The sequence below is a fragment of the Anomaloglossus baeobatrachus genome, chromosome 6 (assembly GCF_048569485.1).
Source record: "Anomaloglossus baeobatrachus isolate aAnoBae1 chromosome 6, aAnoBae1.hap1, whole genome shotgun sequence".
In the NCBI taxonomy this organism is placed as follows: Eukaryota; Metazoa; Chordata; class Amphibia; order Anura; family Aromobatidae; genus Anomaloglossus; species Anomaloglossus baeobatrachus.
The window spans coordinates 239,115,235-239,133,040 of record NC_134358.1 but is presented as its reverse complement, the minus strand read 5'-3'; the positions used below and the strand labels follow the sequence as shown (position 1 = coordinate 239,133,040).

Genomic DNA, 17,806 nt, shown 5'->3' with positions numbered 1-17,806 from the left:
AAAAATGTAACAAACTGTTTAGTTATGTCCTTTTGTGTCCTAAGACACAAATCCCTCTGTCTATTCCGAACCTCACAAACGTGTCCCTGTGACCTTCTTTAGATGAGTTCATTCAACGCTAGGAATGTAGCCAAAAACAACTACATTTCGACGTCCTGGGTCACTAGGACAGAATATCTTAAGAAATATTATACTGTTCGTCACTTCCAGAGAGATTAAAGACTTCATCAAGACAATAGATAAGAATGAGTAAAGAACAGCGTGAAAGATACAGTTAAGAGAAAAGAGAAAGCAGGGGGGGGGGGGCGGAGAGGGGGAAAGGGGGGGGAGGGGGGGAGGGGGGGAGGGGAAGGGATAGAAGTCACCCGGGGGACCCGTGAACATGGGTCAAACCGAAGACCCCTTTCTTCCTTCCATATATCCCCGCACAGGTAAATGTCCCTGCCACACCATTTCAAGGTCTCTCAAAGTAGCTTATGGAAATCCGTGGAGTCATGGAAACTCATCCACTCACTCCAGGTTGTATAGAACTTATCTCCATATCCAGAGAGGTCAGCCGACATTTCCTCCATTCCTTTACAGAATTTTATAACGTTGAGCCTTGAAAATAAAAAAATAAATTTTTACCACAAGATTGTTACTTCAATCAGATAGCTTTTTTTCACAAGGGTAACAAGAAAAATGCACCATACAATTTATTGTGCAATTTCTCCTGAGTATGGTGATACCTTATATGTGGTGAAAATCAACTGTTTAGGGACATAGCAGGGCTCGGAAGGGAAGGAGCACCATTTCACTTTTTGAACAAAAAATGTCTGTAATAGATAGCGGACGCCATGTTGCCAGCACCGGCAGTAGATAATGGATGAGCAGCTGACATGGATCGTTGCAGTAGCAGCAGTATAATAACAGCAGCAACACATGGGACCTGAGAACTAGCAAGGTGTATCTCGTTGCCCAGGCACCTCCCTTAAGGGGAAGGTGCCTTAAATACCAAAAGCCTCACAGCTGACCTGAGGGGCACTTCCGGGTCAGGGCACACTGGCCCTTTAAGAAAAGTCCCAGGAGGTCTGTATGGTGCAATCTGGCTCTGGTAGACAGCAGCATGGACCGAGGACGGGGAAGTCACTGCTGGGCGGCTAGGACAGTGAGGTGGATGGCGGAAGAGAGGAGCAAGACAGCGCAGGCACACTGGCATTGGCATTACAACTTATTCATAAAATAAAATGCAAATGAATTATTTAAAAATCATACAATGTGATTTTCTGGATTTTTTTCATTCTGTTTGCCACAGTTGAAGCGCACCTATGATAAAAATTACAAACCTCTCCATTCTTTGTAAGTGGGAAAACTTTCAAAATTGGCAGTATTCCAAATAGTTATTTTTCCCCCTGTAGGTGACATCTTTTCTCACTGGAGTTATTCTCATCCTATTGTTTCTATCTAGTCTATACGTCATCATGACTTTTCACATCCATAGCTTGTCTCCTTAGACTTTTATCTTCTCTGGTCTGATGCAGAACATCCACAAAGTGCCCTAAAAAACTGTAATTATAATGTCCCTGAATACAAATATTTGCCCTACGCTGTGCCCCTAAATAAATGTTTACACCACACTGTGCTCACTGCACAATATATGACCCCCGTACTGTCGCTCTTAAGGTGCATGGCTGCCACACTGTCCACTACTATAAATTATTGCCTAAATACATTCGCCTCTAAAGAAATGTAACTGTCACACTACCCCCTTCATGACCCCAAACTCTTAATAGCTCTAGCCACCACACTGTTCATCCTTGATAACCAAAACCTTGTGTGAACCTATTAGTTATAACCACAACACTGTCCCTATCTTCAATGACCTCACCACGCTTGTACCGGTGGCATTCATTTTGTCTTGTTTTTTTTTTTAACCCCATAGCGACGGCCTAACGTCTCAAGACGTCGGAAAAACAGGGTACTTATTCTGTTCCGACGTCTTGAGACATCAGGCCGGAAAAAGCTTGTAGCGCCCCCCAGTGACGAAAAATCTTGGGGGTTTCAGCTACCGGAGGTAGCTGAGACCCCCAAGATTATGAATCGGGGTTTTTTTTTGGACCCCGATAATGTGATCGCCGGTATACACCGTATACCGACGTACACATAAAAAAAAAAAAAAATGGCAAATAATACTGATTTCTTTCTCATCGGCCATGATCAAACATGTCCGATGAGAAAGAAATATAATCCTTTAGTGCCCCCAAAGCCCCCGGTACCGGAAAAATCAACACCCCCACCCCCACCCCCACCGGACAGCCAAAATGGCGCCGCCGCGCGCCGAAAACTGCCGCCGCCGTCGGCTCTGCATTCATTTCCCTCCAATCTGAAATGATCAAACATTTCAGATCGGAGGGAAATGTCCTCCCCCTGACCCCTCCTCCGGTGCACCGGAGATCTCTGGTCCCCGGCCCCCTCCGGTTCTCCAGAGCGCTCCCCCTTCCCCCCTCCGGACCATGCAGGATGTCGGCGTGCAGCGCGCGGCCGCATTCATCCTGCTCTTTCTGCCGCATGTGACACGTCACATGCGGCAGAAAGGTGTCCCCAGATCCCGCCGTCACTCCCCCCCCAACCCCAGCCCCAGCCCCCGGTCTTACGTTACCTGGCGGCTGTTGCTGCTCCGTCCCCGCGATCACTCCCTCTGGAAAGCTGGCGGCGCATGCGCAGACAGCGGCTGTCAGCTGGATCCCTGCAAGCAGGGACGCTGACGTCGCTGCTGCACAGGCTGCTCCACTGTGGACCGGGGGAGAGTGAGTGCAGTAATCTGCAGCCACACTCCTCACATGGAGAGACTGCTGTTCCAGAAAATGGGGGGTACGTTCTGTGAGCGTACCCCTCATATTCTGGAATGAGGTTACTGCAGGTCACTCTGCCCTAGGTTGGACCGGGGCAGTGTGAGTGCAGTATTCTCAGATTACTGCACCCACACTGCTCATGGAGAGCTTGCTCTTCCAGAAAATGGGGGATACGTTCCCTGAACATGCCCCCCATATTCTAGAAGGTCCAGAGTCGCCGAGGGACCTCCAAAATGGATTACAGCGACCGAAATGTATTTATTTTCAATAAATTGGTGAAAAAGGAATGTTTCGGGGAGTTTTTTTTTCAAATAAATTTTTTTTTTGTCTTTATTTTTTTCTATTACTGACTGGGTTAGTGATGTCGGATATCTGTTTAGATGCCGTGACATCACTAACCCCAGGGCTTGATGCCAGGTGACATTACAGCTGGTATCAACCCCGTATATTACCCCGTTTGCCACCGCACCAGGGCGCGGGATGAGCTGGAACGAAGCACCAGGATTGGCGCATCTAATGGATGCGCCACTTCTGGGGCGGCTGCGGCCTGCTATTTTTAGGCTGGGAAGAGTCCAATAACCATGGCTCTTCCCACCCTGAGAATACCAGACCCCAGCTGTCCGCTTCACCTTGGCTGGTGATCTAATTTGGGGGGGACCCCACGTTTGTTTTTTTTTAAAAAACGCCTGGGGAGCCCTCCAAATTGATCATCAGCCAAGGTGAAGCTGTCAGCTGTGGTTTGCAGGCTACAGCTGTCTGCTTTACCCTAGCTGGCTATCAAAAATAGGGGGGACCCCACGTCGTTTATTTTAATTATTAATTTTTTGGGGGGCTAAATACAAGGCTAGGCACCCTTTAGTGCCACATGAAAGGCACTAAAGGGCGCCAGCTTAGAATATGCAGGGGGTGGGACGTTATATATGTTTGACATCTATCCATTCATCCATTGTAGCATTTTACGCTGTGTTCCCACAATCGGGGTTTGCAGCGTTTTGGGCGCAGAGTGTTTTCCCTGCGTCCATAACGCTGTGTTGTGCAGTAGAAGCACAGTGGAAGGATTTTTAGAAATCCTATGCCCAATGTGCTTCTTTTCTCCGCAGCATAAACCGACCTGTGGTGCAGCTTCCCGAGCCTCCGCATGTCAATTTATGCTGCGGAGACAAGAGTGTTGTCTGCAGGTAGCATAGAGCTCCACAGCAGCCTGAACCCAAATCGTGGGCACGGGCAGCTGCGTTCTCCCGTGGACAACACTCACATCTCTGCAGGAAGGCTGACACTGTACTAGACGCCGTGTCACTGGATCATGGCCACATAGCCTAAAAGCGAGAAATTTGTTGCTACAGCAACATTTTTGTGAAGTACCTGTGGATTCAAAATGCTTACTATACTCCTGAATAAAATCCAGTTTCCAAAATGGGGTCACTTGTGGGGGGTTTCTGCTGTATAGGTACCCAAGGGGCCCTGCTAATGTGACATGGTGCCCGCAATTTATTTCAACTTTTCCAGAATTCAAATGGTGCTCCTTCCATTCCAAGCCCTCCAATTTATCCAAACAGAGGTTTTTGGCCACATGTGGGGTATCCCTGTGCTCATAAGACATTGGATAATAACCTGTGGGGTCCACGGTTTGTTGTTGCCTCTTGAAAAAGTAAGAAATATGATGCTAAAGCAACATTTTTGTGAAAAAAATGAAAATTTTCAATATGGCAACCTAAGCTTATCAAATTCTGTGAAGTACTCTTGGATTCAAACTGCTCAATATACACCTAGATAAAAGCCTTGAGGTGTCTTGTTTCCAGAATGGGGTCACTTGTTGGGGACCTGCACTGTTTAGACAGCTTAGGGGCTTTCCAAATGCAACATAGCGTCCGCTAATGATTCCAGCCAATTGTGCAGTCAAATGGCGCTCCTTCCCTTCCGAGCCCTGCTGTGCACCCAAACAGTTGATTTCCACCACATATAAGGTATCAGCATACTCAGGAGAAATTGCACCATAAATTTTATGCTGAATTTTTTCCTTTTACACTTATAAAAAAAAAAGCTATGTGGTTGAAGTAACAATTTTGTGGTAAAAATGTATTTTTTTTTTTTCAAAGCTCAACATTATAAACTTCTGTGAAGCACCTGAGGGTTCAGGGTACTCACCAAACATCTAGATAAATTCCTTCAGGGGTCTATTTTCCAAAATGTGGCCACATGTTTAGGAGCTTCACTGTATAGACACCTCAGGGGCTCACCTAATGCAACATAGCGTCCGCTATTGATTCCAGACAATTTTGCAGTCAAATGGCACTCCTTCCCTTCCGAGCCCTGTCATGCGCCCAAACAGTTGATTTCCACCACATATAAGGTATCGCCAAACTCAGGAGAAATTGCACAATAAATTTCATGGTGATTTTTTTCCTGTTACCCTTGTAAAAAAAAAGCTGGCTGGTTGAAATAACAATTTTGTGGTAAAATTTTATTTTTTTATTTTCATGGCTCAACGTTATAAAATTCTGTGACGCACCTGGGGGTTCAGGGTACTCACCAAACATCTAGATAAATTCCTTGAGGGGCCTAGTTTCCAAAATGGGGTCACTTGTGTGGGGTTTCTGCTGTTTAGGTACCTTAGGGGACCTCCAAATGCGACATGGTGCCCGCAATCTTTTTCAGCCAAATTTCCTTTCCAAAATTCAAATATTGCTCCTTTCGTTCCAAGCCCTCCCATTTGTCCAAACAAAGGTTTCAGACCACATGTGAGGTACCACCGCGCTCATAAAAAAGTGGTTAACAAACCTTGAGGTCAAATTTTTGGAATTACCTCTTGAAAAAGTGAGAAAATTGATGCTAAAGCAACATTTGTGAGAAAATTATTAAAATTTTCAATATGACAACGTAAAAATCTGTGAAGTACCTGTGGATCTAAAATGCTCACTATACCCCTAGATAGAAGCCTTGAGGGGTCTAGTTTTTAAAATGGCGTCACTTGTGAGGGGTTTCTTCTGTTTAGGTACCTTAGCGGACCTGTAAATGCAACATGGTGCCCGCAATCTATTTCAGCCAAATTTGCTTTCCAAAATTCAAATATTGCTCCTTCTGTTCCGAGCCCTCCCATTTGTCCAAACAGAGGTTTCTGACCACATGTGGGGTATCGGCACGCTCATAAGAAAGTGGGGAACAAGTTTAGTGGTCCATTTTGTTGTGTTATTTCTTCTAAAAGTGAATAAATTTGGGTTAGAGCAACATTTTTAGGTAAAATTTAATTTTTGCTTTTTTTCATTCCACATTGCTTTTGTTCATGTGAAGCACCTGAAGGGTTAATAAACTTCTTGAATGTGGTTTTGAGTACTTTGGGGGGTGCAGTTTTTAGAATGGTGTCACTTTTGGGTATTTTCTGTCATCTAGGCCTATTGAAGTCACTTCAAATGTGATGTGGTCCCTAAAAAAATGGTTTTGTAAATTTTGATGTAAAAATGAGAAATCGCTGATAAACTTTGAACTCTTCTAACTTCCTAACAAAAAAAAAATTTGTTTCCAAAATTGTGCTGATGTAAAGTAGACAAGTTGGAAATGTTATTTATTAACTATTTTGTGTCACAGAAATCTCTGGTTTAACGGTATAAAAATTCAAATGTTGAAAATTGCTAAATTTTCAAAATTTTTGCCAAAATTCAATTTTTTTCATAAATAAACGCCAAAAATATTGTCCTAAATTTGGTACTAACATGAAGTCCAATATGTGACGAAAAAATAATCTCAAAATCACCAGGATCCGTTGAAGCGTTCTAGAGTTATAACCTCATGAAGTGACACTGGTCAGAATTGCAAAATTTGGTCTGGTCATTAAAGAAGTTGTCGAGTTACCAAAACCGATTTTTTTTTTTCTGATAAATCTTGCTAATATGTGCCCCTCAACACATCTATTATGTTTTTTCAGCAAAATTACCTTTAATTGTGCACTAGCAGCACACGGTCATTGCTGGCTCCAGCTCTGATGGGGTTAATCTCTCCTCTGACTTCCTGTGTTCAGTTCCTACAAGTCCCAGAATTCTTTGTGGCTCTAGGGCGGTGTCTGGCTTATCTAACACACCCATTGTGTCTAATACACCCACTCTGCTCCCACCCAAACCCTCCTCCCTGCCTCTTCCCAGTGGATGCACTGAGATCAATCATACAGACAGCAGCAGCTCTGCACAGCCAGGGGAAGAAAGTGTGTGTGTGCGTATATAGTGTGTGTGTGTATATACAGTGTGTGTGTGTATATACAGTGTATGTGTGTATATACAGTGTGTGTGTGTGTATGTGTGTATATACAGTGTGTGCGCGTATATACAGTGTGTGTGTGTGTGTGCGTATATACAGTGTGTGTGTGAGTGTGTATGTGTGTGTGTATGTCATACTCACCTGTCTGCAGGGTCCCGGTGCCATGCCTGCTTCCAGCCCCTGTCTCGGTCCCGCCGCTTCGGCTGTGTGCAGTCTCCCCGGGGCACGTACGAAGCTTGCAGGACCTGGCCGTGGATCACCTGATGCAGTCACCTGACGCATCAGCTGATCGTAGTCTCGCCGGCTTCTTCGCGCCCGGCCGGCTATCAGCTGATCCTGCCGTCAGGGGACTTCATCAGCTGATTACCGGCAGCTCCTGCAGTGATGGGCCAGGATCAGACTCCGCTGCAGGAGCTGCCGGTAATATCAGCACAGACGTGAGTATTTATTTATTTTTTTTTTTTTTACTGATGCATCAGCTGATTGTATAATCAGCTTTTATACAATCAGCTGATGTATGATGTGATTCACGTAGTTTAACCTGACACATCATCTGATCGCTTTGCCTTCCAGCAAACCGATCAGATGATATTGGATCCTGATTGGACGGCGCGGGACCCTAACCCAGGATTACTGCGGAGGGGGGTTTATTTCAATAAAGATGGAGTCACTAATTGTGTTGTGTTTTATTTCTAATAAAAATATTTTTCTGTGTGTTGTTTTTTTTTTTATCATTACTAGAAATTCATGGTGGCCATGTCTAATATTGGCGTGACACCATGAATTTCGGGCTTAGGGCTAGCTGATAATATACAGCTAGCCCTAACTCCATTATTACCCAGCTAGCCACCCGGCATCAGGGCAGCTGGAAGAGTTGGATACAGCTCCAGAAGATGGCGCTTCTATGAAAGCGCCATTTTCTGGGGTGGCTGCGGACTGCAATTCGCAGTGGGGGTGCCCAGAAAGCATGGGCACTCTTCACTGTGGATTCCAATCCCCAGCTGCCTAGTTGTACCCAGCTGGACACTAAAATTTGGCGAAGCTCACGTCATTTTTTTTTTTAATTATTTCATGAAATTCATGAAATAATTAAAAAAAAAGGGCTTCTCTATATTTTTGGTTTCCAGCTGGGTACAAATAGGCAGCTGGGGGTTGGGGGCAGCCCGTACCTGCCTGCTGTACCCGGCTAGCATACAAAAATATGGCGAAGCCCATGTCATTTTTTTTTCTTTTTGGGTAAAAAACTGCATACAGTCCTGGATGCAGGATGCTGAGCCTTGTAGTTCTGCAGCTGCTGTCTGCTCTCCTGCATACAATGAACATTTTGAATAAGGAAATGACATCAGAACTTTTTTTTTTTTCATCAACAATCTTTAATGGCATTGTGCACTGATTAAAAACGCAGTGAGCAAAAACGCAGCAAAAAAGGCACCAAATCGCGGCAAAAACGTGACATGCAGCACCGCAGGTGACAGAGCAGAGCAAGTTGGTGACATGCTCTGCTCTGACACATAGTGTGCTGCATGTCACTGTATCCACTCTGGGACTTGTTGTGCAGGTGACCGGATGATACATGTCACTAACTGCCCCACTCTGTGATTTCTGCTGCATAGTACCAACTGTATACACTCTCACCTGCACAAAAGTCCCATAGTGGAGACAGTTAGTGACATGTAGCATCCGGTCACCTGCACAACAAGTGCCAGAGTGGAGAAAGATAGTGACATGCAGCACACTATGTGTCAGAGCAGAGCATGTCACTGTCTCCACTCCGCTGACCTCACAGCCCGTACACGCTGCGATGGATGCAGGGGGACACAGAACAAGTAATCGGCCGACACTGGAGTAATCTGATTACTTGGGATGAATGAGAAGTAAAATGCTCTGGTGCTCGATGGGCGAAGCCCATGCCGATTTTTTTTAAAAAAAAATCATTAAAAATAAAAAAACAAAAAAATCACATTGTTTGTGGGCTCCCGCTGCATTTTCTATTGCTAAGGGTAACCAAAGCAGCTACTGGCTGCTAGCCCCCGCTGCTTGGTGTTACTTTCACTGGCAATAGAAATGCAGGGAAGCATTTTTTTTTTATAAAGGTTTTTCCCTGAAAACGTTTTTAAGAAAATGACGTGGGCTTCGCCATATTTTTGTATGCTAGCCAGGTACAGCAGGCAGCTACGGGCTGCCCCCAACCCCCAGCTGCCTAGTTGTACCCGGCTGGGAACCAAAAATATAGAGAAGCCCTTTTTTTTAATTATTTCATGAATTTCATGAAATAATTTAAAAAGAAAAAATGACGTGAGCTTCGCCTAATTTTAGTGTCCAGCCGGGTACAACTAGGCAGCTGGGGATTGGAATCCACAGTGAAGGGTGCCCAAGCTTTCTGGGCACCCCCACTGCGAATTGCAGTCCGCAGCCACCCCAGAAAATGGCGCTTTCATAGAAGCGCCATCTTCAGGCGCTGTATCCAACTCTTCCAGTGGCCCTGGTGGCAGGTGGCACGCTGGGTAATAAGGGGTTAATACCAGCTATGTTTTACCAGCTGGTATAAAGCCCGAGATTCTTAATGTCAGGCCAAGTTTAACCTGGCCATTAAGAATCTCCAACAAAGGGTTTTAAAAAAAAAAAAAGACATCACACAGAGAAAAATACTTTATTAGAAATAAATACACAGACACAGTAGGGACTCCATGTTTATTACTCCCTCTCACCCCTCCACGATGGAGAGATTTCTGTACTGACCATGCCAGGAGAGAGCGAGGAAAAGAGAGCGAGCGGGGGGGGGGGGAGAAGAGAGAGAGAGGGGGGGAGAAGAGAGAGAGAGAGAGGGGGGGAGAAGAGAGAGAGAGGGGGGGAAAAGAGATAGAGAGAGAGGGGGGGAGAAGAGATAGAGAGAGAGGGGGGGAGAAGAGATAGAGAGAGAGGGGGGGAGAAGAGAGAGAGAGAGGGGGGGAGAAGAGAGAGAGAGAGGGGGGGAGAAGAGAGAGAGAGAGGGGGGGAGAAGAGAGAGAGAGGGGGGGAGAAGAGAGAGAGAGAGGGGGGGAGAAGAGAGAGAGAGAGGGGGGGAGAAGAGAGAGAGAGAGGGGGGGAGAAGAGAGAGAGGGGGGGAGAAGAGAGAGAGAGAGGGGGGAGAAGAGAGAGAGAGAGGGGGGGAGAAGAGAGAGAGAGAGGGGGGGAGAAGAGAGAGAGAGAGGGGGGAGAAGAGAGAGAGAGAGGGGGGGAGAAGAGAGAGAGAGAGGGGGGGAGAAGAGAGAGAGAGAGGGGGGGAGAAGAGAGAGAGAGAGGGGGGGAGAAGAGAGAGAGAGAGGGGGGGAGAAGAGAGAGAGAGAGGGGGGGAGAAGAGAGAGAGAGAGGGGGGAGAAGAGAGAGAGAGGGGGGGAGAAGAGAGAGAGAGAGGGGGGGAGAAGAGAGAGAGAGGGGGGGGGAGAAGAGAGAGAGAGAGGGGGGGAGAAGAGAGAGAGAGAGGGGGGGAGAAGAGAGAGAGAGAGGGGGGAGAAGAGAGAGAGAGAGGGGGGAGAAGAGAGAGAGAGGGGGGGAGAAGAGAGAGGGAGAGGGGGGGAGAAGAGAGAGAGAGAGGGGGGGAGAAGAGAGAGAGAGAGAGGGGGGGAGAAGAGAGAGAGAGAGAGGGGGGGAGAAGAGAGAGAGAGAGAGGGGGGGAGAAGAGAGAGAGAGAGGGGGGAGAAGAGAGAGAGAGAGGGGGAGAAGAGAGAGAGAGGGGGGAGGAGAGAGAGAGAGGGGGGAGAAGAGAGAGAGAGAGGGGGAGAAGAGAGAGAGAGAGGGGGGAGAAGAGAGAGAGAGAGGGGGGAGAAGAGAGAGAGAGAGGGGGGAGAAGAGAGAGAGAGAGGGGGGAGAAGAGAGAGAGAGAGGGGGGAGAAGAGAGAGAGAGAGGGGGGAGAAGAGAGAGAGAGAGGGGGGAGAAGAGAGAGAGAGAGGGGGGAGAAGAGAGAGAGAGAGGGGGGAGAAGAGAGAGAGAGAGGGGGAGAAGAGAGAGAGAGAGAGGGGGGAGAAGAGAGAGAGAGAGGGGGGAGAAGAGAGAGAGAGAGGGGGGAGAAGAGAGAGAGAGAGGGGGGAGAAGAGAGAGAGAGAGGGGGAGAAGAGAGAGAGAGAGGGGGGAGAAGAGAGAGAGAGAGGGGGGAGAAGAGAGAGAGAGAGAGGGGGGAGAAGAGAGAGAGAGAGGGGGGAGAAGAGAGAGAGGGGGGAGAAGAGAGAGAGAGAGGGGGGGAGAAGAGAGAGAGAGGGGGGGGAGAAGAGAGAGAGAGAGAGGGGGGAGAAGAGAGAGAGAGAGGGGGGAGAAGAGAGAGAGAGAGGGGGGGAGAAGAGAGAGAGAGAGAGGGGGGGAGAAGAGAGAGAGGGGGGGGGAGAAGAGAGAGAGAGAGAGGGGGGAGAAGAGAGAGAGAGAGGGGGGGAGAAGAGAGAGAGAGAGAGAGGGGGGAGAAGAGAGAGAGAGAGAGGGGGGAGAAGAGAGAGAGAGAGGGGGGAGAAGAGAGAGAGAGAGGGGGGAGAAGAGAGAGCGAGAGGGGGGAGAAGAGAGAGCGAGAGGGGGGAGAAGAGAGAGCGAGGGGGTGAGAAGAGAGCGAGGGGGTGAGAAGAGAGCGAGGGGGTGGAGAAGAGAGCGAGGGGGTGGAGAAGAGAGCGAGGGGGTGGAGAAGAGAGCGAGGGGGTGGAGAAGAGAGCGAGGGGGTGGAGAAGAGAGCGAGGGGGTGGAGAAGAGAGCGAGGGGGTGGAGAAGAAAGCGAGGAGGTGGAGAAGAGAGAGGGGGGGAGAAGAGAGAGGGGGGGAGAAGAGAGAGGGGGGGAGAAGAGAGAGAGGGGGGGAGAAGAGAGAGAGGGGGGGAGAAGAGAGAGAGGGGGGGAGAAGAGAGAGAGGGGGGGAGAAGAGAGAGGGGGGGAGAAGAGAGAGAGGGGGGAGAAGAGAGAGAGAGGGGGAGAAGAGAGAGAGAGAGGGGGGAGAAGAGAGAGAGAGGGGGGGAGAAGAGAGAGAGAGAGGGGGGGAGAAGAGAGAGAGAGAGGGAGAAGAGAGAGAGAGGGGGGAGAAGAGAGAGAGGGGAGAAGAGAGAGAGGGGGGGAGAGAGAGGGGGGAGAAGAGAGAGGGGGGGAGAAGAGAGAGGGGGGGAGAAGAGAGAGAGGGGGGGAGAAGAGAGAGAGAGGGGGGAGAAGAGAGAGAGAGGGGGGAGAAGAGAGAGAGAGGGGGGAGAAGAGAGAGAGAGGGGGGAGAAGAGAGAGAGGGGAGAAGAGAGAGAGGGGGGAGAAGAGAGAGGGTGGAGAAGAGAGAGGGGGGGAGAAGAGAGAGGGGGGGAGAAGAGAGAGGGGGGAGAAGAGAGAGGGGGGAGAAGAGAGAGGGGGGAGAAGAGAGAGAGGGGAGAAGAGAGAGAGGGGGGAGAAGAGAGAGGGGGGAGAAGAGAGAGGGGGGAGAAGAGAGAGAGGGGGGAGAAGAGAGAGGGGGGAGAAGAGAGAGAGGGGGGGGAAGAGAGAGAGGGGGGGAGAAGAGAGAGAGGGGGGGGGGAGAAGAGAGTGGGGAAAGAAGAGGGGGGGCAGAGGTGCTCTGTCACCAAGTGTCTCCACTCTGTGACTTGTGGTGCAGGTGACAGAGTGCAGACAGTTGGTCCCATGCAGCAGGACAGATGGCAGAGCACAGCGGTGACATGCCTGTCAGTGTCTTGCTGCTGGGAGGAGCAGATGATCACACTGCCCGACACCGGCCGCTCTCCTGACATCGCAGCAGAGCGGGCGGGTGGACAGTGTGATCACATACTTATGTGCAGGGGGGGATTCAGCTGAAGACCCCCCCCCTGTACTGCACTCTGGCGCCCCGTGTCTCTCCATCTGCAGGACGCTTCCGGCTCCACACTGACTTCCTCCGGATCCTCCCCTCGATGCTGAGCTGTGACGTGCGGCAGTCACCGCCCACAGCCCTGTCACTCAATGTGAGTGGCGCCGGCATCCTGTGACGTACCCGTCTTGTTTGAGAGCCCGGAAATGCCGGGACGTCAGAGGATGCCGGCGGCCACAGCTCCAGGGGGTCATGTGACAGGCACTGAGCGTGCAGGATAGCGCCGCTCAGTGCCAGAAATGGAAACACAAGCCAATGGAGAAGACGCCTAGAAAGGTAAGTATAACTCCTACAGAAAATAAAAAAAATGGGTGAACCACCCCTTTAAGGTGAAAATTAGCTCCGTCACTAAGGGGTTAACACACAAAGGATTTATGTTATTGTTTTGAACACACAATCGGTCTATATTCAAATTCCTAAAAAAGAGATACATTTTCTACACCCACTGACCTTCAAGCTATCTCTGGAGTTACACTCTGTCTAAGCTTCCTGCTGAAGGGAATGCAATGTTTAGTTTTCCACGAGGTACACATACACACGCCCCATGGCAATATGTCCACAATATGTTAAGCCTCCTTCTCACGTCCGTGTAGCACACAGACAGCATTAGCTGGTATACTTACCTGTCTCTGGCGCTGCTGTCCACACTTGCTTCCGGGTCCGCGGTGAGTGCAGAGAATATGCATGAGCATAATGAGCAGGCCCGGAAGCAACAGCAGAGGCAGAGACAGCAGCGCCAGAGACAGGTAAGTATAAAAAAAAAAATCTTTATTTTGAAGCGACGTGTTTCCTCTGGTACATGTCAAACTAATGTCACAAGGATCACATCAGTGTGAGATCCATGTGATACCCGTGCTGCCGGAGAAAATGGACGTCACCGTGTGGAGCACATGGATACACGTATGCTCCATACAGACACACATCTATATCAAAACATGCTAACGTATGAAAACTGAATATATGAATATAGACCTGCATTACTGCTAAGGGAAATCTAAGAAAAATGAGATATTTAGCATACAGAAATGGCCATTTGTAGATCTACCCAGTAGCCACGTCACAGCATATCTCGTAACTGGGTATCTACTCTATGTTGAAGCCTCGCTCTGGGTTAAAAAGCCCCTGCGTATGGGCAAGTAGGAATCTGCTATATTTCTGCATGGATGTGTGAAGGAGGCCTTAATCAAAGGGCGTGAGATGTAACCTAAAAACATAATAGTTTGAAATTAATATCCAATTATGTAGAAGACTGAAATACAGCCAATCAGCAGTAAAATGATAATGCAACCAATAAGATTCTTATGTTATGAATCCAAGCCATTGATCTGTGACACGAGGCAGATCACTGTACGGCACTCGTTGGCAATGTTGAGGATAAAGAATTGAGTATCCAAAAATACTTAATTCAGCCATTTCATAGACTCAGTTATAGTTCAGTAGATGTGAACTAACACACATATTTGTGAATGCTTTTGTTTCTTACTAACATGTATATATGTATATTGCATATTCAGTGTATTTTTCTTAGACACAGTATATACCAGCACATGTAATTGTAAAGATGGCTGCCATTTCCTGTTTGCACCCAAAACAGATGGACAAAAGAAATTCCTGTAACCTGGACTGACCAATCCAAGGAGGATGTGCAGATCTCTCTACGTCATGAAGCCCTGCCCTGCAATATTTGATTGGACTAAAACTTTTGTTTACACCCCCTTACTGCTCGGTTTAGAGTTTTTTCAAATAATAAAGATTACTTGGTCAAGAGCCAGTCATGGAGATAGATGTAACTGACTTGCTGTCCAGTTATTCTTCATTCTCGTGTGCACTCATGACAATTTATGATTTGAAACAGCAGCCAGATCCCGAGAGATCCTTTGAGTCTCATCATCATCGTCATTTTGAACTTGACAGCAATGGTTGCCATGACACGAGGCAGATCACTGTACGGCACTCGTTGGCCATGGTTGCCATGACACGAGGCAGATCACTGTAGGCACTCGTTGGCAATGGTTGCCATGACACGAGGCAGATCACTGTAGGCACTCGTTGGCAATGGTTGCCATGACACGAGGCAGATCACTGTACGGCACTCGTCGGCCATGGTTGCCATGACACGAGGCAGATCACTGTACGGCACTCGCTGGTAACGGTTGCCATGACATGAGGCAGATCACTGTACGGCACTCGTCGGCCATGGTTGCCACGACACGAGGCAGATCACTGTATGGCACTCGTTGGCCATGGTTGCCACGACACGAGGCAGATCACTGTACGGCACTCGTTGGCCATGGTTGCCACGACACGAGGCAGATCACTGTACGGCACTCGTCGGCCATGGTTGCCACGACACGAGGCAGATCACTGTACGGCACTCGTTGGCCATGGTTGCCACGACACGAGGCAGATCACTGTACGGCATTCGTTGGCCATGGTTGCCTTGACACGAAGCAGATCACTGTACGGCACTAGTCCCCATGGTTGCCTTGACACGAAGCAGATCACTGTACGGTACTCGTCCCCAAGGTTGCCTTGACACGAAGCAGATCACTGTACGGCACTCGTCCCCAAGGTTGCCTTGACACGAAGCAGATCACTGTACGGCACTCGTTGGCCATGGTTGCCTTGACATGAAGCAGATCACTGTACGGCACTCGTTGGTCATGGTTGCCTTGACATGAAGCAGATCACTGTACGGCACTCGTCCCCATGGTTGCCTTGACATGAAGCAGATCACTGTACGGCACTCGTTGGCCATGGTTGCCTTGACATGAAGCAGATCACTGTACGGCACTCGTTGGCCATGGTTGCCTTGACATGAAGCAGATCACTGTACGGCACTTGTCCCCATGGTTGCCTTGACACGAAGCAGATCACTGTACGGCACTCGTCCCCAAGGTTGCCTTGACACGAAGCAGATCACTGTACGGCACTCGTTGGCCATGGTTGCCTTGACACGAAGCAGATCACTGTACGGCACTCGTTGGCCATGGTTGCCTTGACACGAAGCAGATCACTGTACGGCACTCGTTGGCCATGGTTGCCTTGACATGAAGCAGATCACTGTACGGCACTCGTTGGCCATGGTTGCCTTGACATGAAGCAGATCACTGTACGGCACTCGTCCCCATGGTTGCTTTGACATGAAGCAGATCACTGTACGGCACTCGTTGGCCATGGTTGCTATGACACACATCCCCCTTTCACACTGTCTCTCCCATACTGCCCAATCTATTCGGTGCCCCGTCAATACACTTTTCCCCTTCTGCACTGTGCCCCAATGCTGCCCCTCTCTATACTGTCCCTCATGCTGTCCGCTCTCACCCACCGTCCAGTTTCTATACCGTGCTCCTGTTCTCACACTGTCCCCTCCATTCCGTCCCCTCACACTATTCCCCCTCCCCCTCAATAAAACTCATGGCTATAAATGAATTGGACATCCGACAGCTGTGACCTCTTCTTGGATCTTTGATTCGCCCGATGGTGGGGAGAGAGAAGCCGGCGGTGACTGGTGACAGGCTCGGGAGACGTAACAAGGGCTATTTTACCACACACACACTTTTTTGTACAACATTAAGTATCATGATGAGGTAACATCTTCGCTGCACATGCGCAGTCTATCCACTCTGCCAGCGTCTCATCTCTTTTCTCTGAGGGGATGCCCGTATCGCGCCTGTGAAAATGACAGAAAAAAAAGTTGAAATAAAGCCATACGATGAAAGCGCGGGCATAGAACCATTTTCCACCTTCCTCAGTTTATGCACACTTTGAGTGTTAAGTTACTTTGCTCGCTCTGAACAGGCTTTTCCATAGACACCTGGATGCAGGAAGAGGACCCCGGGACGGAAGTGCGGCTGTGTTGTGGATGCACATGTTGCTGTACAGCATGGAGGATCACATGGAGCTGCTGTGTGGCTGCTACGAGCAGATACTGTTTGGATATCGAGTGACCCCGGGCGGAGAGGTTTGTGTCTCATCTGCCGCCTTGTGTTAGTAATGTGGCCGGGCTCCTGGTATTATTGTATGTGGCACCATTGTAGAAGTCCGCAGGATCCTATTAGCTCTCTCTGGTGTCTGCTGTTCTTCTCCCCCCTCCCCAGCACTCCGCCCTGTGCCCTCGGCCACCCGCCGCCCTTTCTCAGTGCTGCCGTCTACCGCCACCTTTAGGCCTTGTGCGCATGCTGCGTCTTTTTCTGCGGTTTCCAGGTGCGGTTTTGGTTTCAACTGCATGGATTTCCTCCCCCCAGTGAAGTTTCATTGTTGCCATGCGTGCGTTGCAGGTGTTTTTTTGGGCTGCATCTTTGTGGTCACCACTATGTCAATTCTTTCTGCGTTTTGTCCCTGTGTTTCGGAGGACTGGCAGATCAATCTCCCACTGACTCTGTGTCTGCAGGGGATTGGCCCCGGGTATCTGGCCGGGGGGTAGGAGCAAGCGCTTCATATTCACGGATCACTGGCACGGCTGACACTCTGCTCCCGCAGCCTCAAATTCTTCTTCCCGGGCCGCTTATTAATCTCATGCATATTCAGTGCTTCCCCTGGCCACCGGCGTCTGTGATTGGTTGCAGTCAGATGAGCCCCCATGCTGAGTGACAGCTGTCTGATGCTTCCAATCACAGACACCGGTGGGCAGGTCTATATCCTACAGTAAAATAAATTGGTGTAGGATCCGCCCATATTATGATACCAGCACAGATAAAACCCGACAGCTGGGGCTAGTATTCTCAGACTGGGGATACCCACCCAGCATTGTCGCATCCATTACATGTGACAACTACAGCACTTTACCCAGCTCTTCCTGATTGCCCTGGTGCGGTTGCAATATGGGTAATGATGGAGTTAATGATAGCCCACAGCAGCCACTAAGTCCTAGATAAGTAATGGCAGGCATCTATGAGACACCC

At 49.0% G+C, this 17,806-nt stretch overlaps 2 protein-coding genes across 2 annotated transcripts in view; both read left to right on the top strand.

Moving 5' to 3' along the window:
- TMEM14C (transmembrane protein 14C) overlaps positions 1 to 17,806 on the top strand; it is a 425,910-nt gene that overhangs the window by 323,564 nt on the left and 84,540 nt on the right. The window lies entirely within an intron of this gene.
- The window catches only part of PAK1IP1 (PAK1 interacting protein 1), a 49,109-nt gene continuing 48,037 nt past the window's right edge, over positions 16,735 to 17,806 (top strand). Inside the window, exon 1 of the mRNA XM_075314759.1 lies at positions 16,735 to 16,866. Within this exon, the coding sequence (XP_075170874.1) occupies positions 16,768 to 16,866 (99 nt within the window). The 5' untranslated portion in view covers positions 16,735 to 16,767. The remainder of the gene's footprint in view (positions 16,867 to 17,806) is intronic.